The sequence below is a fragment of the Lipotes vexillifer genome, unplaced genomic scaffold (genome assembly GCF_000442215.2).
Source record: "Lipotes vexillifer unplaced genomic scaffold, Lipotes_vexillifer_v1.1 scaffold847, whole genome shotgun sequence".
NCBI classification, from domain to species: Eukaryota; Metazoa; Chordata; class Mammalia; order Artiodactyla; family Lipotidae; genus Lipotes; species Lipotes vexillifer.
Window position 1 is genome coordinate 745,649 of NW_006778821.1, and position 10,857 is coordinate 756,505.

At 39.2% G+C, this 10,857-nt stretch overlaps 1 protein-coding gene across 1 annotated transcript in view; it reads right to left on the minus strand.

Moving 5' to 3' along the window:
* LOC103080199 (X-linked retinitis pigmentosa GTPase regulator) overlaps positions 1–10,857 on the minus strand; it is a 65,224-nt gene that overhangs the window by 12,143 nt on the left and 42,224 nt on the right. Inside the window, exons 16-18 of the mRNA XM_007451975.1 lie at positions 5,017–5,181; positions 2,919–2,976; positions 1,364–1,440 (exon numbers count right to left, since the gene is read on the minus strand). Of these exons, the coding sequence (XP_007452037.1) occupies positions 1,364–1,440; positions 2,919–2,976; positions 5,017–5,181 (300 nt within the window). The remainder of the gene's footprint in view (positions 1–1,363; positions 1,441–2,918; positions 2,977–5,016; positions 5,182–10,857) is intronic.

Here is a 10,857-nt window from a genome sequence, read left to right on the forward strand (position 1 = left end):
TCCCTGAGCTCTTTATAACTGAAAAAAGTTTTCACAGGAACACTATGAAGTATACTGGTGGAATATCTGTTAAATGTTCTGTTCTACTAGACGGAGAATCTAAAAAGTTCTTCAACCTTGATGAAATGTTCTAGCGATGCATGTTATAATTCTAAGAAGGATAATAATTCTGAAGTGTCCTTTGAGCCAGGTCACAGACATCTTTTGGGTATGGTAATCCAAACTTATAATTTTATAAAGATAAAAATGGTCAGGAAGTAATTTTTAGTAAAAGATAACAATATGGAGATTTGGGCTAAAATAACTTCTGAAATTTCTGAAGTAATTCTGAAAGGAATTTCAGAGTGGCATATACCTACAAAGATGGCAAAAGACAGGCTGTTTACTACCCTAAGGGCGGCTCCTGGTTTTACCTTCATCCTTTCCCCCTTTCTTACCCGCTCACATTTTACAATTCATTGTCAACCAAAAATATTTACTGAGCATCTACCATTTACCAGGAACTGTGATTAGTGCTAAGGATACACTAGAAAGTGAAACAGAAAATAGCTTATGTCCCCAAGGAGCTGAAGGCCAGTGGGGAGATACAGACATAAAGTAAATGAATATACAAATGACTATGTAATTGCAAACTGTGACAAATACTAAGAAGTATGACAAAAGGGTGCTCTGTGAGAGAATAATAATGGGACATAATAATTTATATAAGTGCTGCTGGTTACAAAAGGCCTCTGTGTGGAAATGACATTTAAGCTGACACCTAGGTTGAATAAGAATTAACGAGCCTTTTCATTTTTCTTGTCTTCCATGTTACCTCCTAACACTTCTACCTGGAAATGTGTTCTCATGATTAAATACAGTTTTTCTGCAAGTGGAAAGAGTAATTTACTTCCAAGAAGAAGAAACGTATCCATCAGACTTGTAACAACTCCAAAATGGGTACTAGGAGAGACTGGAGTAGCATGTTGTAATGTTTACTAAGCACAGTCACCTTTATTTTTTCATTCATCCTATTTCTTGGCTTTGCCTTATTCTCTTCTAGACTCTCAGCATATTATACTTTTATAATTTAAGCAGTAGAGTTCTTTTACATATCTTTTATTGTATGATGAATCAGTATGCATGGGATGATTGAAAGGAACATGCTATTACATTTTTGCAGAGCAATCTGAATCATAATCTAAAATCCAATAAGTAAATATGCACGTTAAAAATGTGAAACATCACCTGAAATTTGTCACATGTTCTTGAGTCATCAAAACTCATATTAAGGGAGTTAAATTATGTGGATCACCATAAAAAGTAGTAGCAACAATTCAATACTTTAGCCTTAACACTAAAATGAAAAATTCATTTCACTTACCTTCTTTGTTTTTTTTGTTGATTTACTATCTTCCAGGATTTCTGAAGAACTGCTCTTTGCACGATCATGCATATTTCCTATGATAGGATATATTTAGAAATATTTTTTCTAACTAATGAGAAAAAGAAAAGTCCTGAGGCTTTCAGTGAAACTCTATCAACCATGAATTATGGGGTAATACTAAAGAGTAGTGGACAACTACATATTTCCTGAAAAATTAAGGCAAAAATCTCAGAATGACCTGACCAATGTTGTAAATGTTTAGATGACCAGTACTAAGTATAGCAAAGGTAACAGTAAATGTTAGGGAAGACTTCTGTAAAATATAAATTATCTTAAAAAAAAATTAACCTCATTGTAATGAAATTATTTGTACCGAAATGGACATGTCATTTTTTTGGTATTTCAAATTAATCCACATGTTATATAGTTGAATAATAATCTTTAAAGTAGACTCATGAAGCATATGCATTCTTCTAATTTTATATTATCAACAACTTAAATCTTACATTTAATTTCTTTTTAACACTTTAGGTTATATGCTAAGAATACTTAGAGATGACAAATATTTTAACATTTTGCTTAAAATATTCTAAAACTTACTACTCTTTTTGCAGAAGTTAGAAGGAAAAATGTATTAAGGGAACTATTTCTTCTTCTGCTTAAGTTCTGATCAGATATCCACTACTACAGACAGTTATTTGTAATGACATCACAGCAAAAGGCCCACTGTGATGTGATGGTGTGGAAACATAATATAGGGGTCATATAGCAAAAGCACCAATGATTTGGGTGTAGAAACTGTAGGTCCCAAGGGCAGTCACAGTCTCCTCTGTTCTGTGGTACCTGTTCTCTGACACCAACAGCAAGGCTTGGGAAAGGACTCCTCTGAAACGCCTGTGGTAAGATCAAAGACTCAGGTCTGGGCTCGGGGGGAAATAACTGGATGGCCTGCTGTGGCTCTAGACCAGCCTGGACATCAGCGATGGGGTCTGGCAGTGCTCACCAGACATATATATCAAGATCTGGGACAAAAGCCCAATTTAATAATACTGATTGAAAAAAAAAAGTAGTATAAAGGCTGTTCTAAACCACTTAACACTGACACATGAGCAGCCATGAAGAAGCTGTGGTGGTGATCAATGAGAACACATAAGCCTGTGTCACATATTTCATAGCTTATTACGAGGGTCATGTGACAATAAAAAGTGTAAAACAGAATACATGCGTGTAAGTCATAATTTGTTAAAGCACATATATGCATAAATATCTGTATGTACATATGAACATAGTATTCTATGTATCTAGCCTTTTTTTTTTTTTTTTTTTTTTTTTGCGGTACACGGGCCTCTCACTGTTGTGGCCTCTCCCCACGCAGGCTCAGCGGCCATGGCTCACGGGCCCAGCCACTCCGCGGCATGTGGTATCCTCCTGGACCAGGGCACGAACCCATGTCCCTTACATTGGCAGGCGGAATCTCAACCACTGCACCACCAGGGAAGCCCTGTATCTAGCCTTTTTAAAAGTATGCTTTTGAAGTCAAATGCGCTCACACCTTTTGGATTTTCACTGTATTCATGAATGGCCCGTTCCTCTCGGTTGGCTTTTGTGTCCTATAAACAATAAAGAAACAATATAATAAAAAACAGATTTGTGCTGAGCTAGAAAACCTAGTCTTGGTTTTAAGCAGGGTTCTAGAGTCAGTCTCTAGCTAACAACATAAACATGTGACAATTACTTCCTTTTGCAGGACTCCTGCCTTAGATGCTGGGTGATTGCTAATGTCTTTCCTAGCTTAAAATTGCATGATTAGGGCTTCCCTGGTGGTGCAGTGGTTAAGAATCCACCTGCCAATGCAGGGTACACGGGTTTGAGCCCTGGTCTGGGAGGATCCCACATGCTGCAGAGCAACTAAGCCTGTGAGCCACAACCACTGAGCCTGCGCTCTAGAGCCCGCGAGCCACAGCTACTGAGCCCTCGTGCCACAACTACTGAAGCCCGTGTGCCGAGGGCCTGTGCTCCACAACAAGAGAATCCACTGCAATGAGAAACCCATGCACCACAATGAAGAGTAGCCTCCACTCGCCACAACTAAAGAAAGCCTGTGCAGCAACGAAGACCCAGTTCAGCCATAAATTTTAAAAAATATAAATAAATAAATAAAGTTCCCTTAAAAAAACATCGTATAATTAACAAGAATTGTATATTTAAGAATTCTACTCAAAGAAGATTCAGGAACATTAATTGGCATAGGAATTAGCTCAACATTTTATAATGTCAAATTGGTGTTTAATGAATCCTATGCTAAAGAATTTCAGGGACCACCATAACTGGAACTCATAAATGTTCTTTATAAAACAGAATCTTTCCCTCCCTCTTTTTTTTATAACATTTAATATTTATTTATTTGGCTGTGCTGGGTCTTAGTTGTGGCAGGCAGGCTCCTTAGTTGTGGCATGTGGGCTCCTTAGTTGTGGCATGTGGGCTCCTTAGTTGCGGCTTACATGCGGGATCTAGTTCCCTGACCAGGGATCGGACCCGGGCCCCCTGCGTTGGGAGCGTGGAGTCTTAACCACTGCACCACCAGGGAAGTTCCATTGTTCCCTCTCTCCGAAAGAAAACAATAACTGCTAGAACATATTTTTTCCTCAGTGAGAGGAAGGAGTCTTGGAAAAAGAAGGAAGCAAGGAAGAGAATTACCTCTTTAGCACAATACCATTTTGTAAATTGAAAAAAAAATACACACAAAACAACAACACATGTTTTACAATTACACATTCAAATAAAAGGACAAGCATGTTTCAATGGTTGGCTATGTTAGGGAAAAGGGGAATGAGGCTCAAAGGGAATCAATTTAAATAAAGAGAGAAGCACTTCGCACAGACCAGTGATGATAGTGTTTCATCAATGTGAAGGCAGGATTAACTCAGAGCTCTTTGCAAGAGGTCCAAAAAATGAAATGAAAATGAATCAATACAGCATCATTCAGTTTGGGTTTCTGAATTCCATACCTCTGAAATGAATCCAGAGTAGTGCTAGCAAACGAATGATTTCAAACCTACCGTCTCCTAGCAGGGTCACTCTTCTATCTGCCAAATGGAAGAGATGTTTTTGGCATCCCTAGCTCCACTTTCAGGATGACTTTCTCTTCCTCAGTGAGGCCTCCTCCCATTCCTCCTATGAATACTTTCTTCTATACCACATCTCCGCATAACTGATGACAACCTCAAACACTGCTGTGAACAACTTTCATTTGTCCATGTACATGTAAATATACACACGTATGTGTGCACATACACATCCCATTTCTGCCACTAGTACTGGGCTGCTAACGTTGTAATTTTATCATTTCAAGGACCTGGGGCTGAACTTCTTGGTTAATTTCTCAAGAGTGTACTAAACTGGCCCAAATCGATTGATTTCCATTCATTTGAAGAACAGAATGCTACCAAGAAATCTGGAAAGAATGCTAGAGAAAAAAGGGTGTCTGATTCATAAATTTGTCAAAGCTTGTCCTACAGCACATGAACAAAGTTATTCATGGAAATATTTCTATTCTCCAAGGAAGCTGGAATCTGCCCTCTGCAGAGACCAGGGGACCCATATGCTTTCTCTTGGGCAGGGTCTTGGGATTTAAGCACTTATCATCATACCTTTTCAATGGCTGTCAATACCTTTTTAACTGAGTTGTCGGTTGCACTGTGGTCGTCTGCAGGAACACTTTTATTTTCTCCTGTAGCTTTCTTCTCGCCTTCTAGATATTCCTTAATTTCCTCATGCACATCTTCTGGCTCATCATCTTCTGAAAATTCGTGATCCTGTGACAAAATTGATGATCAGGGAAGAGTTAAAATTTTCTTCTTTAAAAAACAGAGATTTGATATTGCTGTCGTAAACAATTTATACCATCTCAAAGAACATATAGACTATGAATTCAAATATTAAAGTCAAAGAAATAAAATACTGAATAACCCATGCTGCATATCAAGTTACTATATTACCAAGGATTTCATGCATGTTACTCTATTTCAACATTTCCAATGACTAGGGTTCCCAAAGTTCTCTTTACCACCTATGGTAAGGTTAAAATGGAAAAACAAAATGCTTTCTGGGCTGTCTCAAAAGAATCCTTTTAAATATTAGAGAAGTTAAAAAGCTTTCTATCTACTGTAGCATTATAACATAATCATATGTATATATTACGTTCATTTTCCAAAACATAAGGATTTAAAATTACTTCAGAAGTACAATTCACGAATATTCACAAGAGAGAGGTAACTATAATTACTTACATTCTGGGAAAAGGATAAAGGGACACAGGCACTTTAAATTGTTTGCTCTTGGTTATTTAAAGCAGATGGAAAACCAGACAGAGGGAGAACTTTGTCCATCTGGCTCCTGTCAAGCTAATCCAAATTATAAAACAGCCTGTCTATGGATTTGATAGACTGGTAATAAATCATGTAATGCTTATTAAGGCAGAAAATACTAGTTTTACCCTTTATTCTATACTGAGATTTTTTTTTTGCCATTTCATATTTTGGGTGGAAAACTGCTTATTTATTGTCATTAAGAGACTGGACTCTTTATTGGATATTTTTTCCTATGCTTTTCATTTATGCACTTCACTAAAGGCATAATGACCCCTAAAATAGGTGACACAGTAAGCAATCTGTGCCATTCACTCCCTTGAAGAATGTTTTTACAAAGTTCACCTTAGCCATATTTGCCTGAGACCATATATGCCCTTTATATCCCTTCAACACTGTAACTAGCTTCTCATGGTCACCTTCCTAGTGGCTATTTGGCTAAGGATAAGCCTGACACCCAACAGAATCTTTACTGGGTGGTTTGAAAACAATGTCTCTAATAATTAACTCACCTTTTTTTCTGGCAAAAATACAAATTGTGAGAGTTCAGGCTAGGGAGAGAACGTGTTTGTATTTCACACCTTAGTAAAACATATAAGTGGCATCCTCAGGCCAACAGCACTAAGGGTATGGCCTAATAGCATTCCCACTGAGGACAAGCAATCTGGAAGTGAAGCCTTGAGATTTAAGAAAGAGTTTCAGAAGTTACTCTGGGAGGGCTTAACTTAGGTTAATCAAGGTCATGAGGCAGTGCACTCAGGAGGGGAATGTGGGAGAAGGGAACAGTGTACCAGGGTAAAGAGTTACATTAAAGGATGTGCTACATGTTTAGGTTGGGTAGGGTTAACAACAAGGTAGCTACCATTTACCAACAACTTCTAAAGCTTTCTTTTTCTTCTGCATGATTTCCCCTCTAAGTAACATATCATGGCTAGCCAAATGCACGTTATGGGTAGCTAAAATGATCAGAGATCATTTTACTTTGGAAGGGAATGGGAAGCAAGATTACTAGATTTAAGACTTAGGCCTGATAAACAGATGTATTCATAAATGTACATATATGAAGGCCAACTAGAAAGAACAGAGCTCCCGAGACAGAGAATTTCAGACTCCGCCCACTTATCTCCCAGAGGGAGGGTCAGTGAGCTGTATTCTATCAAAGTCCTCATTACTTGGACAGTTTGGCTAATCTAGGACCTGGGTGAATTCCAGTTGTGCTAGTTTACTAAGGTATTAATGTAACCGTAGGATATCATGCTATTATAAAAAGAAACATGGAGTTATAGCTTATTTTAGAAATAAGCAAAACATCTCTTTTATAATGAACTACAATTTTACTCAATGTAAATCTATATCAACAATAAACTATATAACTTTCTAAGTTTGAGAAAGCTCTTAGAAAATGGCATCTGCAGTAGAAATCACATCATCAATCATGACACTTTGCACTTAATTAAGCACATTTAAAATTAATCTACATATATCTGGACAACTACTTTAAGTCACATACAGCACTTACCTTCAAACTGAAACAATTTAGGAGAGACTGGCAGAATACTGTCATTTTATAAAAAGAAAGGATAAAGTTTAAATACATTCTTGTCACCAGAACCACATATGATGTAAAGAGGTAATCTGGAGTGGTCAGTGGAAGTGCATCTGGTGTTAGGACCCCAGCGAAGAAGTGAATGAGCCTGGCTTCCGCCAAAGGACCCTTACTTCATTGGTCAGACACAGCATGGGGAGCTGCAGTCTTTGGTCTGGCCCAGGGCAACACTTTTTACATTTCTTATGGGAAATACCAAGAAACCAAATGTTCCCCATGAGGTTTCAGTCTGCTTAAGAAACAATTACATTGTATGCTTTAAAAACTAGAGATTGCTATCAGAAGTCTGCCTAGTGGTCACCCTGGAGGGGGTGGGGGATGGGAAATGGCTGGCAGGGGATTGAAGGGGAGCTTCTAGGGAGCTGACACTGTGCTCTTCCTTGATCTGGATGTTGACTATATGGGTGTGTTCAGTTTGTGGAAAATACATTGAGCTATACATGTATGAGATATATACTTGTCTATGTATTAATGTCAAAAGAATTTTTTTCAAGTTAAAGACTATAAAGTGTAAAATTTTGTGCTACAATTCTGGATTCATGACATGCCTCAATGTCACACTGGGTAGAAAATGTTTTCCAAACAAGTTAAATAGAGCATAAAACTTCATATCTAAGTCATCGGGTGGAAAGTGTATATTTTAAAATCTCAATTTCAAGATATTTTTTTTAGGACAAGAAGAGCTAACATGTAAGTTCAAGTTTTAACTACACTAGACATCACTGAGGCAGGAGTGGAGAGTGGGAAGGGCACTAAATACAAAGACCTAAACACTGTTTTCCAAAGCCTTGCTCTACTACTCTTGGCCTGAGCAAGGTACCTACTTAATGTATTTCAGTCTTTCTGTAAAATGGAAAAATGACATTAGCAACACCTACCTAGGAGGGTTTGTATCAAGATGAAAAAGATTGTTTACAGAGAAAATAATATGAGCAAACAATAAGTATTTGTATATAAATATAAGTCATTTTATAAAGGCCATTCTATAAAAAGATAGAATCCCAAGTATGCATTGAGGACTGTCAAAAAACAAGCTTGGATGCTTTTTGCCATGTCCCAGATCTTATCAACAGAAAATAGTTCACTTAAAATGTACACTTCTTTGCTCTACCTTCTCATACACATCCCTTTATTCTCTGCCAGGTGCCCGATAGCCAGAGCAAGCGAGGGAAGAAGGCGGACGTCTGTCAGGAGCAGCCCCTGGATGGCAGGGAAGTGGGGGGTGCCCTCAGCTGGGCTACAGGACAGTGTTGCCACAGGGCAAGATATTCCTAGACCCTCAGGTTTTCCAAGAGAAGTCCGGAAAAATATTTTGTTTTCAATGTAAAATCTCCTGGTATTTCAATGTTGGCATCTGATTCAAATGTTTAAAAAATCACTATGTACACCAAACAAAGTAAGTCTGCAGGCCAGACTGCACCCATGGGCTGCCAGTTGTGACTTCCCATTCTTCACTGCTAATGACACTACTTTATCATCTCTAAACTTTCCCTTCTTTCTGTGTGCCAGTCCCTTACTTCATTCCTAATCCTGTATTTTTATCACCAAATATATTACAGTTTCACTCTGATAAGTGGCCTGCAAAAATGAATGTAGTGCTCAGGGTACAGAACATCTTGCTGGTTCACAGTTTTATTCTTGTTTTCAGTTTTACTCTATTATTTTCCCTCTCTTTTTCCTTAGATGATTTATCTTCCTCTTTATCTTAAACAAATGCATGATCCATGATTACACTTTATGTGTGAATTATTTTTAACTATGTGATAAAAACATTAGGATACAGAGGGAAACCTATGGTCCAGTGACAGCACTAATATCTAAATTTAGGCTAACCATGTGAGTACCATCAGCCTTTCATCATGGTTCAAATGTTGAGGGGCAGTATTTGACCCATGTATGGCGTGTAATGATAGTTTCACTCTACCCCATATTTAAGGATTATCATTATCCACTTCATTTCCATGGATCTACCTCCATAAGCTAATTTTTGGGGGGTTGCTATGCTGTATTTAAACAAAAGTAAGGTTTACAGGCACATGAAACTAAATTAAACTCATGCACATCAGCCAGTGACTTGGAGATTCATGAGGGGAGCACTGTACCTGACTTGGTATGATCAGAGAGGATAATTAGAGTGATGGAGGTTAGCATTTGCTGAGTACCCCTAACATGTTCCATGTGTTAACTAATGTAAATATCAAAAGACCCCCCCCCCCTCCGCTTTACTGAAAGAAGGATATAAGACTCAGAAAGGTTAAAAAAAAAAAAAAACTTTTCCAGGTGTCCACTCAGCTAATCAGTGAAGGGCTGGGTTTGGAACTCAGTCCTACTGGACTACACAGCCCGTGCTCTGAACCAACTCTGCCCAAATAATTTGCAGACCATAATGGCTGCCCTCAGAGTTGTTTCCTCACCACCCCGCCCCACCCACTGATATTTAAAGCATTGCATACTCCTCTTTTTTGTTGATAAGCTCACTTCAGCAATACCCTATTCTTATGTACCATCGTATATAATAACAGCAAATAAAAATTTAGAATTTTTCCCCCCAGAGCACCAAAGTCTCTGGAACATACATCTCCCTTCCTAAATTGAGAAATATGCCAGTAGAGCTCTTTGATATTTATTTCTCAAAATCTAGTTCTGATTCTATGTCTCTGGAAAGTGCACTTCCTGGAGTTCATTCTTTGATGTCAATGTGGGCCCTGCCCCAGACCCTCTCTGCAGCCCTCCACTGCTCCTTCTTCCTTGGTTTTGGGGGCCCCTCTGTTTCTCAGAAAGTGTTCTTACCCTTCCTCCTTCTCAGGCTTCCCTTTTTCAACCTCCCCTTACCTACTGATGTTTCCCTGAATTCTCTTCAGTTCTTTCACAATACGAATGTTGCCTCTCATTCAAATCCACAGTTTTAACTACATTTATAAGCCGCTGATACTCAGCATCTTCCCTGAGCTCCAAACCCAGATGTATATCTGCCTGCTTAGCATCTCCTGGATCAACAAGCCCCCTAGCAGTCTCCTCAAACTGCCCCTACTCCTCAGTTCTCAGTCTCCGTGAATGGCACTCTTTCTTCCCAATTTTCCAAGCCAGAAATAAGAAAAGCTTGGACTTTACCTCCCTCCAAGCTCCATATCCTTACTAAGCTCTCCAATTCTATCCACAAATCTCTCTCAGTAATACATGTCTACAACTCTCCATCCCACTGTCCTAGTCCAGCCCCTCTTCAGTCTCTGCCTGGTCTACTGTAACTGCCTTCTGACTGCTATCCCTGACCCTGGTCCTGTTCCCTTCTAATCCACCCCCCATCTTGCTGCCAGAATGACACTACAAAAGCCCAAGTGGGGGCTTCCCTGGTGGCGCGGTGGTTGAGAGCCCGCCTGCCATGCAGGGGATGCGGGTTCGTGCCCCGGTCCGGGAAGATCCCACGTGCCGCGGAGCGGCTGGGCCCGTGAGCCAGGGCCGCTGAGCCTGCGCGTCCGGAGCCTGTGCTCCGCAACGGGAGAGGCCACAGCAGTGAGAGG